At 45.3% G+C, this 25,947-nt stretch overlaps 1 protein-coding gene across 9 annotated transcripts in view; it reads right to left on the reverse strand.

Moving 5' to 3' along the window:
- Positions 1-25,947, reverse strand: part of DNM3 (dynamin 3) — a 381,825-nt gene that overhangs the window by 113,423 nt on the left and 242,455 nt on the right. For all 9 annotated transcript variants that reach the window (XM_053914860.1, XM_053914861.1, XM_053914862.2 and 6 more), the window contains one exon: positions 636-745. In XM_053914860.1, coding sequence (XP_053770835.1) covers positions 636-745 — 110 coding nt within the window. The remainder of the gene's footprint in view (positions 1-635; positions 746-25,947) is intronic.

A 25,947-nucleotide genomic window follows, 5' to 3' on the forward strand; every position in this document is an offset into this window, starting at 1 on the left:
AAATTCTGATTGAGGGCTCAGCTTTCCCACGCACTTCAGTTTTGAGGCCTTAAGAAAGTCAGTCAACCTCTCTGAGCTACATTTTCTGATTTATAAAACAGTAACCGCACTACTACTCTGTCTTTTAACCTCACAAGCAACTGTTACAAAAACCAGACAGGAACATAGATGGTGTTTCGGAAAACTGTGAAGTACTATGTGTTTGTATTCACATTAACCGAATAATTCTATTCTCCGATGCAAGAACTTCGTTATAATATACAATATACGAGACGGTCTATATTCACTTGTGCCAGACAAACACCATTAGAATCAGGGCTGAGCAATGTGTAAGGAGGTAAACGATAAGTTCAGGGCGAGGACTTCAAAGGAATAAAATGTAGTTGAAGGACAGAAGCGGCCTGATGTGGGTGCCTGCAGGGGATAAACTCATTAACGCTTGAAGAGCCTTCCTATTGTAACTTTGACTCTTTCGAATCCATAACCTGGGGGGGAAGCTAAAAACACAAAATAAGTGACGGGGAGGCTGATGAGCTAACAAACGTCAAGGTGGGGCCAAAGGGACTGTGGCGAAGAGGATCTCTAGACCGAGCAGAGATTCCAGGGACGGCACTCTGACGGCTTTACGTTCTTACCTTTGTTCTGTGTTAAAGAGTGCAAAGATGTGCTTGCTAGACATAAAGGTCTTTTCCACGTCTCGAACTTTCAGGTTGTCCAAGGGGAGCATGTACTTCTTCTCTTTTTCCTGGAGAGAGAGCAGGAGGAGGCGGAGCTTTAATAAAAGATCCTGAAGCAGGCGACATTTCCCCTGAGCTGGCCAACATTTGGTCACGACCCTTTTGATACCATCACACGCTATTTTGAGACCAGATATCGAAGAACAGAAGTTATGTGAGATGGGAGACTGCGATGATACTCCACACATGGTCGGAGGAATGAGGGGAGGAAAGCAGAGGAAGGAAGGGGCTCGGCGATGGAGAAAACACATGGGCCTCTATCCTTTCTTCCTCATGTGGGTCCCCTTAGATGTTTTCAAATGTTAGTTTGATATTAAGAATTTAGCCATCTGTTAATATTTAACAAAAATGTTCTGGTCCTAATTCAGTGAGAAGTGCCAGATGGATTTCATTTCATACTTTATTTGCAGCCTAGGCGGTTTTGATAGCCAGTGCTGGCAGGGGCCTGCAAGCACAGGACCCCAGCATGCAGTGCCCCCCCATAAGTTATGCTAACGCACAGCAACACTCCCTTCATTTTGGCCTGGAACAACTGTGGGGCCGGAAAAAAACACGATGCCCTTCGACTGCTGAGAGAACAAGGACCCACTAGCAGCAGACTGATATTAATGAGAACACATTCTTTTTCAAAATGAACACTTCTTTAGGAAGAAATAGACATGGGAGAGGAGAGGTCTGCAAAGGGGACCAAACTGGTCTTCGTCAAAACATGCTGGATACCAAAGAATAATTACAAACACTGACTTTTGTGGACTGGCCTGGGGGGTGATGTTATCATGTGCACAAAAGCTTAACAGCCAGTACAATAGGACGGCCAAACACGCAGGGAAAGCAACTGAGGCCAGATTGAGTACCAGGCACTGGAGCCCCATCCTTGCTAAACAGTAGTCCCCTGTAGGGTCCCAGCCTCCATCTCTGGAGCTGGTCCTGAGAAAAAGCAGGCCCAGCCTCTGGAGGAGGCGAGTATGGAGCTTTAGCCGTGACTTTTAATAAGCAACTATCAGTGTTCTTCCTGTGGGCAAGACGTGCTCTGTACAGGCACGTCTGACATAGCGTGTTGCTCCTTCAGCCCTGCGGCACGTGCTTGAGGGTGTGTGGCTGGGCCCGAGGGTGGGAGCTCACGGGCCAGCGTGGGGGAACCACATGGTCTGCGCCCCCAAGAGAGCCATCGGGAGCATCACTCTCTTGGCCACATCTTCCTCCTCTACTCAGAAAACAGCTGGGCACAGCACACTCAAACAGCAAGGCAGAGAGAGACGGATGACTGGAGAAGCTCAAGGAAGCTGGTGGGAGACCAAAATGGCTGTCTGGGCAGCCAGTGTCTTCAAAGAAGATTAACAAAAAATAAAACTAAATAAAAGAAACTAAATGGGAGTAAAGGAAGCGTAAGACTAATCATGAAAAAGCAAACCACTCTAACTATTGTAAGAAGGTTCCAGTATTTCTTGTGCAAAAATTAATACTATATTAGCAAATGCAACAGTATTCTAAAGAGCAGAATATATAACTAAGTAAATGGAGCACCACGGCAGAGCCTGACTTGTTTAAAACACACACAGGAGTGAGGCAAGACCGTAGACTAAATGAAAAAAAAAAAAAAAAAAAAAACAACTAGTCAATGCATAATTAAATGAAAATGCTTGAGACCCAGGGAAATTTTTTTAGACGCTTTTCAATGCCCTAAGTTTAAGCAGCTGGACTCTTTTAACGCACCGTCCTAGTTAACGTTTTGAAATGATGGATTTGCCTTTTAATGGAAATCTGCATTTCATTGTTGGAGATGGAACACAATGTCCTTGGCATGTTTTCTATAGAAGGAGGCTCCCTTTGAACTGCGTTCTTTAGCATATAGTGAAGACCAAAATGCCGGCGAGTTGATGTCAGATATTCAACCCTGGAGACATCCACACACAGGCAGGCAGGGAAATGGGGAAAATGTAGTTTCACGTCCAAAGTATGAAATGTCATTTGTCCGAAGGTTTTGAAGACATAGTGCTGAATTATTTCAAAATCAAGAGTTTGAAGACTGACAAAAGAAGAAGAAAAAAAGACTCCGACTGACTTGTTTAATTAAAGTTGTTAGTCCAACAGAGAATTGAATGAGAGAGCAAGGGAGCAGTATGTTGTGCCTATTTCTAAAAATTCTTGGTGCTTTCGGGGAAGAACGATGTCTTGCTAAAAGAACATTCTGGATACGAAACAGCTAAACTAAACAAAAGGAACAGAAGTGATAAAGGATAAACAGAATTATCGTTTCCAACACAGTGAGTCTCAGCACCAGCTTAATGGAGACACTCGCCACATAAACTTGGGAGTTTTATTGAACTAACACTGTCCAGTAGCGTAGCTGCCGGCCACAGGAGACTGCTGGGTGTGTGAAATGTAGCTGAGCTGGGGGTGTGCTCTGACTGTTGACTACACACTTAGTATGAGAACAACCATGTGAACGATCTCACGAGTACTTGTATACTGATTATATGTTGAAATGGCATTGTGAAGATATCAGGGTGAATAAAGTATGACTGAACATAACTCATCTGCTCCTGGCCACGGCCTTGCACGGGGGCTGCTGCACACCATGGGGCTGCATCGACTTTCTATCCGCAGCGCCGAGCCCGGGCATGCACCACACTTTCCTTCCCCTCGTCCGTGCAAACGGCTTTGCTCCTCCAACCTCCTCGCTCCTGCCGTCAGAGGTGGTTTCATCGTCCCGGTTGTCCCATCTGAAACCTCAAGACCCTTTCCTGACTACATCCTCCTTCACCTCCGTTACTGCATCAGAACTATGGCCCAGTGCTGCAGCTCTTGTCCGAGCCCCTTTGTCTGGCCTTCCCACGGCATGAACCTCGGTCCCGGCACCGCACACGTGCACGCTCGTGCATGGTCTACTTGGCTTCGAATTCTTCTCACGTCGCCAGGGAGGACAATTTCTACAACTACTCTATCAAATGCATTAGCGTCCTTCAGAACGTCCATAACTCGCCATTATTTATGAGAGAAAATCCACAAACGTCCTTAATATGACATTGGAAAATACCTATAAGTTAATCCAATCCTGATTGGTCAATATTTCCTTTGCTCTTCTGCAGGAAGTCTCCATTTCAACGAAATTCACCTTTGCCAACAATCTGTTCCCCACTTGAAACACGCTTTGAACCTCTACCACATCTGTCTGTTATTTAGTGTCTACTTCTGGTCCTATCTCCGGGGCAAGAACTTTTCCCATGTTGGTAACTGCCTGTCTCGCTCTTGGGCCCTCCCCCACCTCCCGCCTTTCAATTCCTACAATAGGCATTGTTTATTCTATTCACTTTGAATTACATGAGACACCTTCACCTTATAAATGCATCATAGTAAAATTTTGCGAAAAGGTTGTTCATTTGGAGCCTGGAATGTTCAGTCAATTCTGTTGTTCATGCAGGATACATTAGCAAAGAAAATTTAAAAAAATACACACAGAAGTTTTTGTGATATTTGTAGATACATATAAAATAAAATTTAATATTTTAAACATTGAATCTTGAAAAGACATTTTGGATGAAGCACTTCTAAAATTCTAGAGAAAGATTTTTCAAAATTGTTTTTTCCGTTTCACTGAGAAATAATCGATATACATCAATCACTGCATACGTTTAAGGCGTCCAGCATGATTCACACAGATTGTGAAGTGGTTTCCACAAGAGGTTCAGCTAACGTCCATCTTCTCAGATATAACAAAAAGAAAAGACAGGAGAATAAAGGGAAATGTTTGCTCCTCATGACGTGAACTTCTAGGATTTACTCTCTTAACCTCTTTCCTGCATGTCGCACAGCAGTGCTCCCTTGAGTCACTATGCTGCCTGTCACCTCCCCAGGACTCGCTCATCTGACAACGGGAGGCTGGTGCCTTTTGCCCAGCCTCCCCCGACTCCCGCTGCTCCCACCTCCTGCCTCTGCTAACCACACGTCAGATCTCTTTCTCTGTCCGGTTTGGTTTCGTTTTAAGGTTCCACATATAAGTGAGATCATACGGTATTAGTCTTTCTCTGTGAGACTTAGTTTACTTAGCAGAATCCCTCCAAGGTCCATCCACATTGTTGCAAATGGTTTTTATGGCTGAATAATACTCCACTCTGTGTGTGTGTGTGTGTGTGTGTGTAAAACACCTTCTTTACATCAGTGAGCACTTTGGCTGCTTCCATTGGTTGGCGATTTGTAAATGAGACTGCTACACATGTGGGGGTGTGGATATCTTCTGGGGGTAGTGTTTTCGTTACCTTTGAAGGTAGAGTAGCTCCCCTTTTCCATGGGGTGTAAGACCTCCAGCGGGTGCCAGAAACCACGGATGATACCAAACCCTATAAATACTATGTTTTTTTCTATATCACACTTACAATAAAGTTTAATTTATAAATTAGGCACAGTTAACAGATTCACAACAATAATGAACAATAAAATAAGAACAATCCTAACAATACACTGTAATCGAAGTTCGGGGAACGTGGTTTTGCTCATTTTCAAAACACCGTATTATGCTGTGTTTATCCTTCCCCTTATGATGGTGGGGCATGACAAAGATAGTGACGCAACGCCAGGCCATGGAGGGGTGGCTTGAACGCAAGCACAGCGATAACCGCGACAGTCAATCCAATCACCAAGACGGCTGCCTGGTGATTAACGGGCAGGGAGAGAACACAGCTTGGAGACACTGGCCAAGGGGTGATTCACATCTGGGAGGGATGGAGGGAGACGGCGTGAGATGTCATCACACCGCTCCGGGCAGCATGCAATCAAAGACCGGTGAACTAGTTACTTCTGAAATGTCCTATTCGATATTTTTGGACGACAGTTGACCTCGGGAAGTGGAACTGCAGAAAGCGAAGACACAGGTAAAGCAGGAGTGTACTCCCAAAGCGGAATCGTGGGGTCATACGGTAGTTCTATTTTTAATTTTTTGAGGGTCTTCCGTATTTTGAGAACTTTTCTAAATAGAGATTCAGAAAGGAGACTGCACATTTCCAAAGCTTCAGAAGCCGATAGCACTGCTGCCCCATCGTTCTGGCCTTCACTGTGAACACAGTACCTCTCCTTTCCTCCCCAGAAGACAGTGGCCAGCACCACAAACACTGGAGGCACCAAGGAAGATGGGGATTCTTGGTCAAAGGGAGAGGAATGCGAGGGAGTGCTCTCCCCGCTCCCTGCACAGGGACTTGGCCGGAGTGAGAGGAGAGAGGAGAAACAGGATAGGCCAAAAGAAGGGTACGTGTACTGTGTGCACGAGACTGGTCTCAGGTGGAAGTGACTGCACTGAGTAGAAAAGGGCAGAGGAATCAAGGTGAAAGGAGGTGGGAATTATGGGATGGCCACCGAGTGTGTTCATCCACCTTGAAAGGAAACAAAAGGACCCGTGAGGGACAGATGTCGGTTGGCAAGTGCCCAGTGATGGGTGAGCACCATCCATACAGCTTGGTTGCTGGGAGGAGCTCCAGTGGGTATGAGAAGAAGTCTGGGTGTGTGGCGGGCTAGCTCCTGCATATGCAAAGAACTGGGGAGTCTTTGCACACTCGGTGATTCATAGGCAGGGAGTTTGATAACCTGGAAATGTCGGAGAGGCCGAGGTTTGATGACTACCCTGAATCATTTTATCTGTGCATACCTGTTCTCACCAATAAGGCAACAAAAACTTCAAGGATAAGACCACGCGTCCTTCTTCATGTCTACAGATTATTGTGCCTAGCAGGGTGTCAGCCGTTGAAATCTACACAGCATATATTACAAATATTTGCTGAATTGATTTGGGAATGTCCAATAACTCAAGCAAATTGTTGAATAAGATATGTGACAGTACATATATTTGAGAATCTAAAAATTCTATGAAAAACCAACAAACAAAAAACCCTGCATAAGATGCTTTCTGTGATAGGTCTCTCAGAACCATGGATGCAATTTAGCAAATCCCTCCAATTCAAAGCACCCCTGCCATGCCCTGCCTGCCTAATTGAGCATTTTGATGGGTCCTCCAAAAACTCACCCCAGAATGCAGTGCTATGGAGCCATGCAAAGCCCCTGCCGCATCCAGGCTCCCACTCAGGCCTCCGCTGCTGTCCCCACAATCCCTGTCACTCCAGGCTAATCAGGACAACACTGCACGCTTGGTGTGTTACTTTCATTTCCTAAGTGTCCAAATGTTTCACCTAAGTGTGTAGAGAGGATATCCTGGCTATCATTACCTTTATTGTTGCCGTTGCTCATCATTCTATGACTCTTGCTCCCCTGCTACTCTGTAACTATGTCCTGACTCCCATCAAATCACCAGCACTTGGAAGAAAACAACTGTTTCCTTTTTAGTTTCTGCGGCATAGTTGACATTCAACAAAAACATGTCGAATGAATATATGATTGAGTCCCTCCTGGGCTGGCACAGTGCTTTGCCTAGTTTAGGAACTCGAAGATGACTGATTTACAAAGCAATCAAAATATCAGACTAAAAAGAGAGGCTATAAACACGCTTAGAATTCTAGAATGCTAGAATACACACTGCTGAAAACTGAAATCTGGTGTTTATCGCTATTAAGAAGTTATAGGTACAGAGACATACAAGTATGAAACTCATAATATAAACTACCCATCTCTTTATTTGGGCTCTAATCAGAATTACACTACGAGTAGTAAACAGCATCTGGGGGCCAGCAGACTGCCAGTAGGTAGACTTCTTCAGGTTTTTCTGGTGGGCACCCAAGGAACTCTGGTGGGTTGTCCTGGCCGGCCCAAGAAAACGTCATGGTCTACCTGTCATTGGCTTCGTGGCCGCCCCTGCACTCGCTCAGGTCCTTCAATGGAGAACATCCTGCCCTGTCTCCCCCGGGTAAGGGAAAGAGAGTCTCACCTGCCTACACCCAATTCCAGACCCCGATCTTCTCCTGGCTCCTTCCCTCTCTTCCAAGTCCCATTCCATTTCTGCCTCCACCAGGAAGCCTCCCTGGCCACGAGAGCCCACTGGAAGGCTCCCTCCTCCATTCTCATGGCGTTCTTGGGCAGTACCACTTTTTTTTTTTTTGGTACTAAGTATATATTGACCTATATTTTAGGTACATCCAATATCCTTGAAATGTGGATTCCTCCTCTCCCCCGACTAAAAAAATACGTTTATAATTAGAAAGTAAAAACATTAAGGATTGTATTGTCAAGTTTTTATCTTTACTTTCTATATTATTGATAATTCTTACATTTAAAGACACACTCATGAGTATTTGTACACACAGGATTGATAAAAGTACAAGATCAGTAATGATCGCGTATAAAGAATCCATTTAAAGGACTGGCACAGCATGGAAGATGGACCCCACGCATCTCTCTTTTTTCCCTCCCCCAAACCCACTCTGATAACAGTCAAGAGATAAAAAGGACAACGAAAAGGGGAGGAGAGAAAACAGAGGACAAGAGATCTCCCAAAATCTTTGGCGGAGAGCAAGCAGACAGAGGAGCATCCATTGACTAAGTAACATAGAGGAGCTGCTCCCCCAGGTACCCATGGCGGGAGAGGATGGAGGAGAAGCCAGCCCAGTCGCGTCCTGCCCTGTGGGGTCCTGCCCTGTCCTTGGAGGCACCTGGCACCCCACAGAGTGGGGGATACAGCTGTGGGGCTGAGACAACAGGGCCAGGTAGGGTCTGCAGAGAGAAGTACACAGAACCATGGATAACACAGGGTCACCCCTCCTAAGCATGGCAGGACACTGCAGACTATTTCCCTAGAGAAAACACAGACAAAAGGAGTTTGGACCCAGAGATGTTGGGGAGGGTGGGCAGCAAAAGTGGGATACAGACAAGAGAGCCCAGTGAAGGTCCTCAGGCTGCACTGTCCCCCCGGCCCCTTTCCTGCCCTGCCCCAGAATGGCGGCAACCAGATGAATTTCTCCGTCCCCACCAGGCTGGGTACTGAACTGTTCTCTGGACAGAAGATGCCCCATATTCCACCATTTCAACGAAAAGCCACCTTGTGACCTGGCCACCGTATGGGGAGGCCCTGTCTTCTGGAGGCCTCCCCACCACACTGAGCTTCCACGTAGTGTCATGGTACTAACTGAAGGGGACTCTGAGGACGGGCCATCTCGGCGCCCAGCCCCACCTCCTCGTCATGTCCAGTTTTGGGGTGAAGCTCTCTGTCCCTTCCTGCTCCTGCAGCTCGGGCTCCAGATGAGATATGGTTTCAGCCAATCTGATATGGGCATGCCAGATTCTGATTCAGAAGTGGGTCACACTTGGGAGCAGCAGGGCAGGTGGCACCTGTCCTGCTGGCCTGGATCAAGGCAGGGGAGGTGTGGCCCTGGATTCAGAGGCCATCCTCTGGGGCCACTTCCTTCCTGCCCTGAAATTCAGCTGGGGCCGTCCCGTGAAACTCGGCCCAGTCCTGTGCTCCGCCTGCAGACGGTTCTTTAGGCATTGATGCCCCTATATTTCTCAGCTATATTTCACTTAAAAATATTTAAATTAAATGATTAAAATTTTTTAAAAATTAAAACAAAAAAACCCCTTCCATGAACTGATTTTTAGTGTGTGTGAGATACGGTTATGCAGTTAGGAATTTCCAGAACTTCTCATTCAAGGGAAGAGTCTTCAACAAAGAAAAAAATTAGGTACACGAGAAAAAGAACATCCGTCAGAAATTTTACATGGAAAATGCAAGGGGCAGGTGAGAAGGACGGCACCTGAGCAGCACTGTACGAAAGAAAATAAGGCAACAGCGGATGTGGATAAGACAGAAGGAAAAGTCCCCGTGGCATATCAATGTTCATATAAACTACTGCAGACTCTGCGACAGCGGAGGACTTCCTGGGTTAGATTCTCTCGGCTGGTAAGCTAAGCACAGGGGCTTAGTGTGAGCGCCACACTTTTTCAGTTACTAGAAAGGACAAAAACGTGCTCAGCGTGGACAAACACACTGCAAGCACTTTAAAATGAGCATTCTTCAGATGCTTAGTGGTCTCATGTCCTCACTTCTTCCTGTGTTCCAGGGCAACGCAACTTGTAGTTTTTAAAATGAGAAACTTTCAAGCTTGGAACAGTGACTGCTTCCGTGCAAGGGGGTCTGATACAGCACGGATTCCTGGTAGTGACGTCCCTCAACGCCGGCTTCTGTGGTGCACATTAAATTACAAAGTGACTGAAATCACGCCGCTTGCTTTGCATCTGCTTGCAAGTGCATATTCATCATGCAAAGTTCTATGTGCATAGCCCTTTGGGCATCCTTATATGAAATAAAAGTGTTATTTTGGCTAAGCATACTATATATATATATACATTTAAATCAGCTGTAAAATGTACCTTGTTTACAAATGCAGCTTAATTTTTACTTATCTGAGAAAATGGGAGTCAGGGAGGCACGTACAAATAAAATCCTCTGACAATTCCCAGAACCCAGTAGATGAATGGTTTAAATTTTATCCCCATCATTTGTCACAGAGCTACAAACAGAAATCAAAGCTAATTTTTCCCCTCACTCTATCATTTCAGGAAAAAAAAAAACCTCAAAAAGAGGGAGTACTAGGGAGAAAAGCAACAGGAATAAGCATTTCACCAAATGAGTGAGCTTTATTGAAATCCTTTACATTGCTGGTTAAGTTATCGGCACTCCCCCTCCCATGCTGATATTCCCATAATTCAGTGCAGCTCCTTTGGAGAGGGAAATAGTCCCTTTACATAGGAGAGCTGGGTCCAGGGCCCTTTGTGTGCTGGTGAGAGTCCTCCTCCCTGTGATCTGCGAGTGCAGCCTGGAGAAGGAACAGGGGAAAGGGGCCCCTTCTGTGTGTAGAGGGAGAAGCAGCCCTGGTCTGCAGATGGCATGGGGCTGGATGTCCCCGAGCATAGCTGGTGGTCTGAGCGCCGCTGTTGGCTCCAACAGGTGCTCACACAGAATCAGGGCTTTGGACGAGGGGAAAGCACCTCAACCACTCCTCCCTATTAAGCCTGATCACGGCCCCTAGGCTGCCTGCTGCCTTCTGGGGAAAGGGTGAGAAGAGAGATCCCCCTCACTGGGAAGCAGAAAGGACAGGGGGGATGGCACACTGGGAGAGGGAGAGCGCAGTGACCTATTTACTAATCACTGGCAGGCACAGTGACCTATTTACTAATCACTGGGGGCCAGGGCTCCCCAGCCTGGACGGCTCTCTGTTTCACTGCCTGCTCAGGTGGCCCCGCCCCTCTCTGAGAGACAGGACCACTGGAAGGGAAAGGACACATGGCTGGGAGTTAAGACACGGGGGGTTCACATGTGAGCTCTGACACCAGCTCTGTGAGCCCGACAAGTTACTTGACCTTCCTAAGCCTCATCTTCCCTCTGTAAGGAGGTGAAAATTCATGCCTCTGAGGAGGCCTGAGGCTCAAATAAGACCCTGCAGAGGGCTGTGTACGCAGCGACCCCTGACAAAGGGTTGTGTACTCTTCCTTGGGGAAAACCTCGGAACCCATCCCCCTCCCACCTGTAAACACTGTGAGGGATTCTCTCTTCAACGTATTTTCAACAGTAAGCCCTACGCTTGTAAGCTATAGAACTAGGAGGGGCCAATAGGAAGCTAATTATCATACATGTGCAGCAGATACAAATTAAACACAAACAATATCAAGCCGGGAGGGTGGCCAGCAGTGAGACGATCTCAGCCACCTCAATCTACGCTTTCTTACTCAAGGAAGGTTTGCAAGAAGTCCAGACCTGTGGGGCGGAGACGGGGCTCAGAAAGGTCTGAACCCTTGTCCCTCAACCCCACAGTGGGTTGCAGGGAAGAAATCAAGGAAGGTTCTTGGTGGGGGGAGGGGGTGGGCGGGTGGGGGGAGGTGCAAGTTCTGCAAGGAAGGAAAAAGGATATTAAAGAATCATCCACCTACATTACAGATATGTTCTTACACTTAAAAAAAAAATAAGCGAGAGTCTCAACACTCGCTAGGAAACTAAAAAGTAGGAAAGACTTGCTTTCATTCCCAAAACTTCAGCTATTCAAGCACTTCCGCTTCTCTGCTGGCTCCACACCCAGACGGCAGTGGGGGCTGCTTTTGCTGTCCCTAGAGTTTGTAAGTTTCTCCCTGTGCTACACTCCAAAAGCTCCCCCTCCCACTCCCCTCGTCCTGTAGTAGCAACTGGTTTTACAGACCAAGAATGGGGACTCCGATGTTAGCGGACATTTAACATGTGCTGATTGGTGAGGCAATCGAACTCACCTGCGCGATGCCTCATAACGCTAGGCTTTGTTTCGTGCCTAACTGCATGTATAATAAATTAATGTCAGCCAGAGAACAGACTTCCTTCATTATTTTCCCCAGACACTGTATTTGCACTGAAATCGGGACTTCCATGCTCCACCTGAAAAGACTGAGTCATCCCAGTGTCTCAGCGACCTGGCAGGGGTGACAGCCTTGGGTCGCCCTTCAGCCATCCCAGGAAGTAGCTGCCCACTCCAAGGCTGGGCTGGAAAAGTCTGGCTGCTCCTCCCTGTCAGCCCTCAAAGCAGTACGTCGAATGTCACCAACTAGACTCCAACTAGAGTCCCCCGACCCCAGAGGCTCTGAGGCCTTGTGAGAAAGAAAAAGACAACTGGTGTTGGTGTTCACTAAAACCCGTGTAAGGGCTCTAGTGAACTGTCACCATTGCACAAGCGGACACTGGCAGTCACCTTTGGCGCCCACGTCTGTGTTTGCAGGGTGGCCGTGCGTTGTTTGCAGCACGCTGGGGAGGAAAAGCAGGGACAGATGTCAACCCATCCAGGAGGCGCTTTCCTGCAATGACAGCACAGTGCACTGTGGGTGCGGGGCTAGTGCCAGCAGCACAAGAGTGGCAGGAGGACCCTGGGCCACTCCACACGGGGCAGCCCAGGCGCGCCCGTGACAAGCCAGCCCATGCCTGGCAGCCAGGGCACCTTCCCGTTGGCGAGCTTATTCTGCTTCCTAAACACAATTCATGTGCCGATCAGTTGACATTTCTTGGCCATACCGTTTTGTTTGAATTTGACTTGCTTTGCTTTTTTGGATATAGATCAACAAGCATAAGGTGTTTATTTGCAGGTATTTAAAACAAAACAATTTGCCGCTTGCACATACTTATGCAGTTTCAGGAATGAAAGCAGTTTGCTTATTACGCTCACAACTGATGAAGACTCTTTTCCTTTGAAGGGGTTTGCACATGCCCAAGTTTGGGGAACACTGGTTTAGGGAAAGTGTATTTGGCATTCTCTTAAAAGGGCTGACGCAGTCAAAATAGGTACAAATGGCCATGACTTCTAAATAATTTGGAGCAGAGCTTAGAAATTGCTTCAGTTTCTCATTGCTCTCAGCCAGACCAGGAGAAAAACCCCAGGCCAGGCCCTCGGAAGCTGGGAGGCCCAGCATGGCTGGGGCCTACGCCGGGGGTCCCTGTGGCACAGTCACAGCTGGGGCATACGCCAGGGGTCCCTGTGGCCCAGGCACAGCTGAGGCACACACTGGGGGTCCTGCAGGGACCGTTTTCCTACTTTGCGCTTCAGTTCACCATATGAAAAAGAGGGATAATAATGCCCAAGCCCAATCCCTAAATCGAAAAATGAAAACAAACTTAACTTTATGGGAACAAAGAGGCAATAGATGCAAAAGCATTTTCATCTTTTGAAAAACAAGAAGGTACTATTTAAAAGAGGAACTCTTGAAAATATCCCAACGACATGTGTCTAATTCATACTGACATGTGTAATTGAACCTATGTTTAATTTTTGCTGCAAATTATCTGCTTCCTTCAAGAAGTTGGGCTGGTAAATGCTGACTTGCGTGGCTCAAAAATAGAGCTGTGGAAGAGTTCGGGGTACCCAGGAAAAGTCGCCATGAGCCTGGGCCCTTAACAAAAGGAGAGGGAGCAAAAGAAAGGAAGTGGGGAAAGAATGCGGTGCCCAAGCTCATAAAGGACACCACCAAGAGGCTGCTGGGAAGTCATTGGGAGGAAGTGGTGATAACGGCAACTTTGCACTCCTAGAGCTCACTGATGGCAGAGAACAAATTCAACCCAGACAGGAGCGGAACAGCGAAGACCCACAGCAACCCAAAGGGGGATGAACAGTGTACATGTCACGACTCAATTTCACCCCACATTCAAGGCCGGTGTGTATTCTCCCCTCTTCCCTGCCTCCCCTCCATGCCCTCCTCCTTTTCTTCCCTGTGCTAAGCTTTCATACTGGGCTACTTACCATTGAATTCAATGGATTCCTGTTTCATTATTCAGAATAATTATAATTCAATTATGAAAACCTTGAGGATGATAGGGCAAATCTCAGAGTCCTTATTTTTTGACTGCCTGTGTTAACAAGTCATCACACATATTTAAAATAAAGCTAGTGTGGAGAACTATGGTGCCTCTCTAGGAGTACAACACTTTTCTCCCCCGCCCCACCCTAGAACCTCAGTTCTTTAAGTGTAACAGAAATGTTGCGAGACATTAGTTTTATAGGTTCGTCAGGGAAGCCTTCACTGACACGGGGAGTGATATGCACGATTTATCACTTGGCTACCTTGTGGAGTGTGAGCTGGGGAGGGCCAAGAGGGGGAGCAGGAACCCAAATAAAAGACTAACACAGCAGCACAGGAGAGAGGCAGTGGTCATTCCAACCGGGAGAGGTGTCGAGGGGACAAGTCGCTGGGTTTGGGAAGAGGTTTTGGAGGAGAGCAGTGGCTGGTAAACTACAGCCCTGCAGGCAAAGTCTAGCCTTAACTTATGTGTGTATGGCCCTATAGGCAAGAATGGTGTTTATCATTTTAAATAGTTATGAGGGGAAAAGAGAGAGAGAAGGAGAAGAAGGTGGAGAAGGAGGAAAAGAGAGAAGGAGAAGAAGAGGAAGAGGGGGAGGAGGAGGAGAAGAGGAGACAGAAATTGCATATGGCTTGCTGAGCCTAAAATATTCACTAAAATTTTCCTGTCCCTTACAGGAAAAGCCTGAGAACCCCTAGAGTCGAGTTAGCAGATCTTAAAATCGGACTGGACGGAGGGAGGGATGAGGGGAAGAGAGGAATGAAGGGCAGCACCTGTGTTTTTAGCTTGAGCAGCTGAGTGATGGACGAGCTATCTCCAGTCCAGCCCATCGCCCCCTCTTGGGAGCCTCCACTTGTACACATCTGTGTTGTTCTACTTCTCCCACTCTCACATTTGTTTACTCACATGTCTGCCTCCCCTCCTTGGCAGTGAACTCCTTAAGCAATTCAAATTTTTCTCAAGACTTACAGCACCCAGCTTTGTATAAGACACATGCTTCATAACTATCGGATATAACTGAACTGACGATATGTTAAAGCCGTTTTTGGTAGTGTTAGTAACTTCAACTTCCTAATGAATAACATCAGAACCTCTCTTTTTTAGTGTGTAAGAGTTTGGGAACTGTTTTTGCAGCCCATCTGTTCCTCACCACCACCCTGTGCATTGGTGTGAGGGTAAGCCTCAATGATAAGTTCCCCTTGTAAGAAATATTTTATGTTGATTTATTTATAGTTAAAATTTAAGGAACTGTAAGCATTTTTTTTTAAATGTGGACTGAAATCTCTTCCTTTGGGAGGGATGATTAGAAAAAGAAGGACAGAATGAAAAGAAAAACTTGGCAATGGAGCAGGTTGAAAAGTAAGAAGAGAGGAAGAAAATCCAGGCATTAGAATCTCTGTCAGGGCTGTTGAATTGGGCTGGAGGGGGAGGGGGAGAAAAGTAAAGGAATCAAAGGTGGACTTCATGTTTTGAACTTAATGGTAGTACCTGTTGCTAACATAAAGATTATGAAATACGTAGGTGAAGTTCTGTCCTGAAAAGTTGAATTTGAGATGCCAATCAGATGTTCAAATGTGTGTATCCAGAGGGTAGTTGGATACCCAAGTGTGGAGTTCAGAGCTGGAGACCTAATCGTGGTAGTCATAGAAACGGGGCCTACAGATGGCATTTAGAGACGAAACACTAGAAGACTTCAGCTGGAGAGCGAGTGTCGCAGAGAAGAGGAGAGGCCCAGGCCTATCTGACGGTTAAGGGCAGAAGAGAGGCGACAGAACCAGTCCAAGGAGACTAAGGAAGAAGAGCTAATGAGGAAGACCAGCCAAAGAGGAGAAGGTGTGGGGAGGGAGGGAGAGGTTGCTTGTATTTCCTGTTTCTAAGAAATACATAAGATGCGGATAGAAAAGTTATCACTACGTGTCAGGATGCAGGTAACTGGTAACCCTGGGAAGCGCTGTTTTGGAGGGTGGGGACAGAGCCCCATGGATTGGGTCCCCGACGTGGGTTGAGGACAGAATCAGGAGCTAGCAGAGTCAAGGAGGGATATTCCTGTAGGACATTTCCCCCTCAGGAAGTAACAAAAAAAAGAAAGAAAGAATAACCTTCACTTAAGAAAACATTCTAACTCTGTTAAAGATTGGTTTGTTAGTACCAATCCTTCTGCTTTTGAAGTGGCATGTGTCCTGTACAATAGCGGGGGTGAAGTGGTTAAATGAAGGGTCCTTTCCTGGGGGCAGCAGAGCACAGGGGCTCCCAGTTGCTTCCCTGAAACAATATGCAAACATGGGGGGGTGGCACATAGCTTCCATCCATCCTCAAACATCAGCTGGGTTAGACAGCAACACCATGAGCTCCAGCTGGGCCCAGGCCGCAAGGCCTGTAATTCAGTGGCATTTCATCAGCGTGTTATCACATGCACCGTGTCGCCCCATGCGGAGAAGGTAGTTTTCTAGTTTGTACCCCGATCAAGAGCTTTGTCCTCACGAAATAAAAAGTCTGGCTCATTCTGAGCCAGGGCAGAGCTCAGCACGCACAGTGTGTTCAAAACAGAGGCCAACGGAGAACCTTCACCACACGGAACAGCCTCTGCTGGAGTTGGGGGTCAGTCCAGCTCACAGTTTTAGCTCCCCCAGGGAAGGAATTAAAGAATAAAACAGAACTCTAGTAACCCAGGAGAGGGAGTTTTGAAAATGTGCGAAAGTAAAGGGCAAGGCTGTTCTGCATGTAGAAAGAGTGAGCTTACAGAGGAATATGATGTCCAAGCACCAGGCAGCAAAGGATGACATGGGGCGGGGGGGGGGGGTGGGGGTGGACGCACACGAATCAGCACAGCTCGGACTATGGAAGAGCCTTCTCCTCCCAGTTTCCTGGTGAGGGGAAGCTGGAGGTTTCCATAAGATCCCCGACCTGCACACGCGAGAGTGAGAATCTTACTGTACTCCATTTCAGCGGTTCCCAACGCACGGGCCGCAAGAATGTTTAGAACACGCGATACCTGACTACTGAGTCAGGGGCACTGACCTCTTTTCCCTTAGACTGCCAAATTAAAAAAAAAAATGACAGCAGCCAATACAAAGTCATCTGGTGTGAAGAAATCAAAATTATACCTATTTTTTTTTTTTTGTCAGATCAGCCAAGAAAACCATTTTGGAATGTGCTGCAGAATTTCAGTAATTAGTTTAGGTGTGCCATGAGTTGAAAAAGGTTGAAAATCGCTGCTCTATTTTATTGGAATATGCATATGTACACATGTAATAAAAAAAAGGATATAGTTTTTATTCTGTACCATGAACTCAATCATTCTCCCTACATCTTATTAATCGTTTGAGCTTTAAAATTCCAAAAGCTAACGCTGGAGTTAGAACTTACAGATAGGTGGTAAGCTGTCACTGACAACCTTTTTGCACGTGGAACGGGGAATGAGTTAACAGTCACATTTTGCAGAGACCTGCCCTAGCTGGGCGTGCTTCTGCGTGTGTTATTCTCTACAAAAGGTGCTACTGGCATAGGCTGGCACACACTGACATACACGTTTATTAGGTATTTAGTTACCATTTGTCTCTAAGTTCTTACTTGGTCAGACTTATTGATTCAGAACGTGTATTTCCATGACTTGTTTCATCTCTGTCTTCCTACCAGACAATGAGTCACTGAGCAGTAGAGAAATGTTTCTATTTTTAGGACTTTGAACATAATAGGGCTCAGCAATTGTTTGTGGGATGAATGAGAATGAAGCGTAATAGTTGTCTGACGGAATATAGTGTTTACTTATAAACCCCAGTAAGTCTGTGTGCCCATGGACATCCGGTGATGTTTCTTCTTCAGGAAGACCAAAAAATAATGAAAACCTCACTCTTTCAATAATCTGTAGCAAAATCTTGGCCAAACAAGCTTTTTATGGGAACTGTGCACAGATGACAGATGTTTTTCAGAAATGACCTGTTGTTGAAGGGTTCTCAGGTAAAGGGGGACCCACCCAAAAAATGGCAAAAGGAGAGGTCTTTGATGATAACTGTTGATGGAAATTTTTAAAAAATTTATATTCAGACTGCAGACTCAACTAGTGGGATTGTACTCCAAATTAATCATTAAATGAACGTGGGGTATTCACTAGAAAATACCCGGGAATAACCCCGCCAGGAAATGTGTAGTGTCCATATGAATAAAGTTATACAATTGTGCTGAGGGACAAAGCTGAAACAAAATGAGAAACAGATCTTGAATAGAAATTCCAATATTTAAAGTTATAAATTCTCCTAAAATTAAATAACTATAATATAATATCAGGGAAAACTTTTAATATAATTTTATGAGAAATAACTTGACAAAATGATTCTAAGCCTCACTTGGCGGAATAAGCAGCTGAGAGCAGCCACGAGAATTCTATAAAAAAGGCAAAGCAACCAACGTAATCAGAAGGAATATGCCCTCCAAACATTTAAATTTAACATAAAAATTACAAGGTGATAAAGATCACAAGGCTGTTATAAAAGTCTGTGGGCAGATTAGTTGAATAGCAAAGAACACAGAAAGAAACGTATCTGGGAATTCAGCTTGTGATCAGAGGTGGCATTACACACCGGACTTTTGAACACATTTTAGGAGAACTGACTTCCATCCCCTGTCGCCAAAGAGAAATTTTGGGTGGCTTAAAACTCCAAGTCCCAGAGGACACTGAACATGATGAGTTTAATTGGCATTAAAAAAAGCTTTCAATTTTGACAAAACCCCTGAAACTATACAAGTTCCATGGATATGAGATACTTCTTCATGGCAAAACTGAAAAATAGATACTTTGAAAAAAAGTACTAGTCAAATACATATGACTAAAACTTAATAGCCATAATATTCAGAGAGCTCTAAAAATGTCAGTTAAAAAACCAAATCAACACTAGTAGAAAAGTGGTCGAAGATAGTTTCAGCAGTTTTCAGATGATAAAATATAAGAAAATATAAGACCCTGCACCTTGCTAGTGACCAAAGAAATGTACGGTCAAACCGGATGTGCGTTCACATTTGTGTATCGGATTATATCCCATACTGACCAGATGTGGGGAAATGCATATTTTTACATACTCTTGGTTGGAGTATTAATTGGCACAGTCTCTTGGAGAAGAGGGGATGTGAACATATCAAAATTTTACATGTATCCATCCTTTGACCCAATAATTCCAAGTTTTGTTTTTCGGAATAGAACCTAAAAAAAAAAAAAAAAGCTACACAAGTGTATATATATGAAATGTTACTTACTTCATTATTATTGAAAATCTGAATTGTCCATCACCTGGGGACTAGTTAACAAATTGTGGTACATATTAATAATAGCTAACATTTATTGAATGCTTATTGTCCTAAGCATTTTAGCATGTATTTACTCATTTAATCCTTCCAACCAAATGAGGAAAGTATAACTAACACATTCATAGAAATACAGAGAAAAGGGACCACCAGATAGAGTGGCATCTCTCTATATTCACTGGGGAGCGCACCAAGATTTTTCTCGACTGAAAGAATTCAGCTGCAGAAGAGTATGTATAGTACAGCTATGCTTCTGTAAATTTGTGCGCTTACAATCAAAAGAGAGATGCCTAAAAAAGGAAGGGTTAATAAAGTTTGTCTATTTTTCTGGATGGTGAGATGTTGGATTAAAAAAAAAACTTTCAGTCTTGAATTTCTCCATAAAAAGTGTTCTTAAAATGAAGTATTTTTACTAGTTTAGACAGCTCACTTAGGTAGAATCACACATTATCTGTCCTTCTCTGTCTGGTTTATTCCACTTAGCATAATGTCTTCAACTTTCAACCAGGTTTTTGCATGTGTCAGCATTTTCTTCCTCTTTAAGGCTGGCTAGTAGTCTACTGTATGTACATACCACATATTCTTTACCTGTTCCACTGCCAATGCTCATTCAGGCTGCTCCCACATCTCAGCTATTGAGAGAAGTGCGTCAATGAACCATGAGATGCTAGTGTCTCTTCGAGGTCCCAGCTTCATCAGCTCTTTTGGGTAAACACCCAGAAGTGGGATTGTTGGATGCACCCATATGACGTATGAAAACAGGCAAACTCATGGAACCAAAGAGTAGAACGGTGGTTGCCGGGGCCTGGAGGGCCCTGAGCAATTGCTCAGCACTGAGCCATAAGTTTCAATTATGCAAGACGAGCAAGTTCAAGAGCGCCACAGTGCAACACGGTGCCTACAGATGACAATGCCATACTGTGCACTTAGAATTTTGTTGAGAGGGTAGATCTCGTGTTAACTGTTCTTTCCACGATAAAGTGGTAGTCTTCATTTTGGGGAAATAGGGAATTAATGAGAATTTTCTCAGTGTCATTTGGTTCTCCTTTTAAAAAAATCTTATATATCTCCCCTCTTCTCAATCCTATTTTTCTATTCTGGCCTCAAAATAGACTTCTTAGCCCTTCACCCTTATGTACCTTTATTTTCCCAAGTCCCCCTGATTGTGGGGATGAGATAGAATTCTTTCAATTGCCCATGAACATGCTACCAGCTTGTTAATGCATTTTTGTATGAAAATATGGTAATATGGCCATTTCACAATAATGGTTCAAGAAAGAGTTTAGAGTGGAAGCTATCGAAACACTCAGAGAAGTTCAAGAGGCCTTTTTGCTCATGTGTGCTGCCAGAGCAAAAAATAAAGACTATGATGAGGTGACCAGAAGGAGGTTTGTGCCCCCAAAGAAAGTGTCACAGAGTAATGGGAGGACAATACTGGACTGGATGACAAGAAACCGGAGTCCTCGTCCCGGCTCTACCGCGGACCCATACGGTAACTCTGGGCACGCCATGCAACGTCTCCAAACCTGTGTCCTTCTGTAAGAAATGAGAACAGGGACCAGATCCTTGTTTTCCAGCTGTGCTCACCAACATTCTAGAGTTTCTCTGGATGTTCTTCGGGGGCCACCAAGGAAGCTGAAGAGCCCCGAGGCCAAAGGGCTGGATCCTGGGCTCCCGCCCCACTGTAACCAAAACAATTCCATCTTTATTTATGTCATAGAATGGGGTTTCATGGAAGATTTTGATTAAATAAAGGGTCCTCGTGCTTAAAAACAAAAAAAAGGAGAGAGAGAAAACCACAAACTGAGTTGATGTCTGAGACTCCTTAGAGCTTTAAGTCCTGGATTTGAAATTAATGCTATGCCCCCAATGTATGGGAGGCAGCAGTGAAAACGCAGTTTGCCCTGAAGAGAGTTTCCAAGGCACCGAACATCAATCATGAAGAGTCTCTGCTGCTCACATGTGGCAAGTTGGGGTTTTGTTCTGTTTTTTTTTTTTTTTTTGCTTCCCCTTGGGTCAATTTACCATCTGCCTCATCTTCATCAAAACATTAATTTCAGCTTAATCCCCTTTCTTCCTCTCCAGTGGTAAAAGGACCTGGCTCTCTTTGAAATAAAACAAATAGAGTGCAGCTCTGCTCCCACATGCAGAGCGGTTTCCATCTGATTATTATGGAGTTCCAGAACTCTAACACGGGGAGAGTCACTGAGCTCCTCTCTAAGCCTCTAAGTCCAAAGCACTATCCGAATCAGTGTACCTCATTCAAGGTACTGAGTGTTTACCACGTGCAAGGGCCAGTGCCAGGTGTGTCAGCGGAGGGAAGTACAGTGAGACTCTGCCTTCGGGGAGGTCTCTTCTCTCTGGGCAGAGGGAGAGTCAAGTCCCTGTGGGCTCAGAGGACGGAGAGGTCCCATCAGCCTGAAGGGACGCCAGGAAAAGCTGTGAGAGTCTTCAAAACTGGGCAGGATTTTGCTCAGCCTGAGTATGAGGAGAGGGCACTTCTGGAGCAAAGAATGCTGAACTGAGAAGTTTGGATTTCCTTCAGCAAGCGCAGGGCATTTGGGGAACACGTTCGCTCTTTGAAGATTAAGCCGGTGTCGCACCACATGGTGAACAGCAAAGGCAGAGGCTGAAAATTCGGACGGAGAGTGCTGGCTGCTTTAACGGCCCCGATGAAAAGATGATGAAGCGGGATGATGGTGGTGGACACGCCACAAAGTGACGGATGGAGCTACACCTAGAGCAGACTTCCGAGAACTGCCCCAATGGCCATGGGTACATGGCAGAGCAGGTAGGAAGCTCAACTTGATGTGAGTCAAGGAAGAAGACAATGGTAGCCTGGGCTAAGGTGGTTGGAGAGAAGAAAAAGAGCGCGTATATTTGAAAGCGGTTTAGAAGTGAAACCCACGGGGACTTGGGTGAGTGGACGTGGGGGATGTTCGCCCAAGATCGGGAAGATCAGTGGAGGTGGGGCGTGGGTTCCCTGAGGCCACGAGTTCTGTTCCAGATATTTGGATGGCGAGAGATACACCAGTGCAGCCAAGGACATGGGAACTAGGATGCCCTCTGTTTGAGACAGGTGTGAAGAAGTGAGCTCATCAGAAGGAAGTTAGATGGCCGTGAGGGCAGAGACCTGGAAGGATTGGTGGGTAAAAGGTTATAGGGTACATACATCGGGATTTTTCACAAAAAAATGGGTATATGATGGGACCTCCTGATGTGTCTGGAGGGACCACACAATTTAAATTATTGTATTTTGCTGTGTATAATGCGCAATTTTTTTCCCAAATTATTGAGGGAAAAAATAAGGATGTGTATTATACATGGGTAGTTCTAATTCCATATCTATATAAATGTTTTTAATTCTTTTATTTATGCTTATGCATTAAAAGTGTAACTCTAGAAAGCAATAACGATATCCATATGCAAAACAATACCCTGGAATACGGTAATTGGTTTTATATGTAAATAAAAAATTGAATAAAACATTAAAACAAAATATTTTTTTCCTGAAACTTTGGAGCAAAAACATGGGTGTGCATTATACATGGCAAAGTATCAGTACTTGGATTATATTGTGCTAATACAAAAAGAAATTAATATTTAATTTGAGAACACAAGAACTGAATACATCTTTTCCTAGATTCTGCTTGCGTGCCAGTGTTTAATGAATGAGTGAGCTTTACATCTTCTAAGATCTTCGACCAGGGGGCTTTTCTCTCCATCACAGGTTTGCATGTTTAGAGCTGTTCGTGTTCTGTTTAGTCCAAGCAATTGCTTGTTGGTTCTTTGGCACTGTTGTCAGTAATAAAATTCAACAATGCCAACCCCTAACTATGGCTTTGTTTTCCTCTTTTTAAACATATCTGATTGTCAGCCCAAACCACATTCGTCTTCCCATGTGGAAGACAAGTGTAAGTGACTGACCGCCTTTCAAGTGACCACTCATGAGACCCCCATTGCCCTTTTGCTAACCCGTGTTTACTCAGCCTCCCAAACCCTTGCTCCCCGTGGTTATTTTATTCCCTTCCTTGATACAAACCTCTGCCCTTTCACCAATGCCCTGCTGTACTCTCCTCCCTTCCCTGGGGAGGAGCCCGGGAACTTGTGTTTAACAAGTGTCCCAGGTGACTTTTGAGATCAAGTCAATTGGAGAAAACCTGTGCAGAGCTTCTTTAGGGATTACCTAGGGGATGTGGCCGGGAAGCAGGTTGGGCCGAGTTCCTTCCCTCAGCCTCAGCCGGCCTAGGTCTGTGCTTTAGGCTTTTCTAGGAGGTTCCTACATAAGCTTTCGCCTGAAGCCAAGATCCTATCATTCAAAACACTGGTAAATCATGGTCACGGACCCAATACCACTTCCGGCTTTCCTAGTCTCCCTGCTCCCATGTCAACAATACACTCACCCCTGGTCTAGAGTCCTTTGGCTACTGGATGGAGCGTAACAGCACTGAGCGTTGAATGTGTTATAAGCTCTAGTCTGTGCGTTCAGTATACAGCACTGAAAAGACAGACACAATCCTTGGCTTCGTCCCAGTTCCTAGTGGGGGAATAAAAATAATAAATGCCTAAGGGAAGTTTTTAGAAATTAGAAAACGACGAGTGTCCTGGAAAAACAAAGCATAAAATGGAGAACACACGTGTGCAGTTTTGAACAGGGAAGCAGGAAAGCCTCGTGAGAAGACGACCTTTGAGTGGACACCTGAAGGAGACGGGGGAAGGACGAATGTGCGTATCCAGAAGAAGCGTGTTCCCAGACCCAGGAAATCACAGTCACGTGTAATCAGCATGAGTAGAATGAATGGGTAAAAAGGGAGAAACTCCTTCGCCAAGGTAATGTTTGGCTCTTGGAGCACCCCTTCCCTTCCTGTGGCCACAGTGGATGCCATTTGCTTAACTAGGATCGCCACTGAGACCATGGTGCTCACTCCCCCAGGAACGTCCATTTCTGATACGACCTCAGGTCCTCTCTGCAGCTGAAGAAACAGTCACAAGAGGGCACGTGACTTGCCTGAGGTCACCATGCTAACTCAGGGAAGGCTCGAGCTGGAGCCCAGGGCTTCTAAATTCCAGCCCAAGTTCTTTCCGTTAAAAAAAATTTTAATACGTACTCCAGAAAGATCATTAACTGCACTCCTTTTTAAAAATTACATTTCTGATAAAAATGTTTTCTGAGTCAATACATACTCACAAAATACTAAGAATAATGTGGGTGATATCCTTAATAATAAACTGTCTTTCTCTGAATACCGCTTGAGTTCCCACACCACCACATGTCCCAATAGGGGAAAAGATGAAGAAATAAAGGGAGAGAAGGGAAGTGAGTTGAGTGAGGAAAGTGAATGGAATGGAAAGGAATGGAATTGGATAATGTGATCCAGTCAACCATCTCACGTCCCCAGATCTTCCAATACACTGTAACGATCCCTTCAATTTCCCACCAGTTCTGCAATGGAGCGACATACATACCTAAAAATTAAATTTTACTTTTCTTGTCCACGATGGCACTCCTTTTATTAACAAATAAAAGAAGCACCTCTCATCCTCATCACTTAATGGAATCCCAGCCAGCCACACCGGGACAGCTGGCTGTTTACTGCTTTAATACGATAGCCCCTCAAACTTCAGATCCACATTCCCCCCTGGCCATTCCATGCAGGCCGACTCAGACACACTGCTTTCCCTTCCCGTCGTAGTTGGTAACGTGATCTCCATTTCCTCCGCCATTTAATCTTCCCTGAGAAGAACTGCTGTTGCTGACATCTGTTCCCTTCCTGTCCGCCTGTGCGAACTCTGAGATACAGACCAAGTTTTCAAGAAATGCAAGGCTCATCTGTCAACTTCCTTCCCTGGCCACCTGTCCGAGGCCTCTCGGCCACTCCCCTGTGCACTCTTAGCTCTACGCGGAGTTCACACATTTTCTGTTGCACTCTGGAGAGTTCTCATTCTCCTTCTTCTTTCCCTTTTAATCCCAATGCATCTGATCACGTCCCACTGCAAGCATTTTGCGTACAGCTCCTATGCCATCATCTCTGCTGTACCAAAAGTCTGGTATTTCAAGAAACTTCTATTTCGTCCTAAAACTAGAAGGCTTGACTTTAGGGTTTAACCTATAATCTGGGTGTTTGAAGAGATGCCACAGCTGCTACAGCTGCCAAGATGGGTATGGAAGAAACAACCCCTTCCCATCAGTGACCACATCAGATTTGTTCGAGTTCTTAAAATATTTAGGCTGCAATGAATTCTGGGTTTAGAGCTATCCTTAAGGACCACCTGTGAGGTTCAGTTACCTCGCCTTCTTTAGGATCCTGGTCAGACGAGCTGCATTTCCCTTCCTCCATACATTTAATTTGCAATCTAGAAAAGTTAACTTAATACTGAATCGCCTGAAAAATTTTCCTGCTCGTGTATATTTTCTCAGCCTCTTCTATTTTGAGAATAAAATTAAGACACAGCTTTCCTATACAAAATTCACCTACCCACCCCCTCCACCCTCACTCCCCAGAAAAACAACCAACCAATCTCAACAGCTTCCTCTTTGCCAGGGAAGTCAGGTCAAAGTTAAGGAGCAGCAGGTTGGTTTTTCCTGGCCACGGAGAGGGCGTGGAAAGTGCTTTCCCTGATCAGCTTTTCTGCATCTTCGCCCCCCATTGCCACCCTCCTCTTTCCTCTCTTGGCCTGAGG

This window comes from Desmodus rotundus, chromosome 12 (assembly GCF_022682495.2).
Source record: "Desmodus rotundus isolate HL8 chromosome 12, HLdesRot8A.1, whole genome shotgun sequence".
Taxonomy (NCBI): Eukaryota; Metazoa; Chordata; class Mammalia; order Chiroptera; family Phyllostomidae; genus Desmodus; species Desmodus rotundus.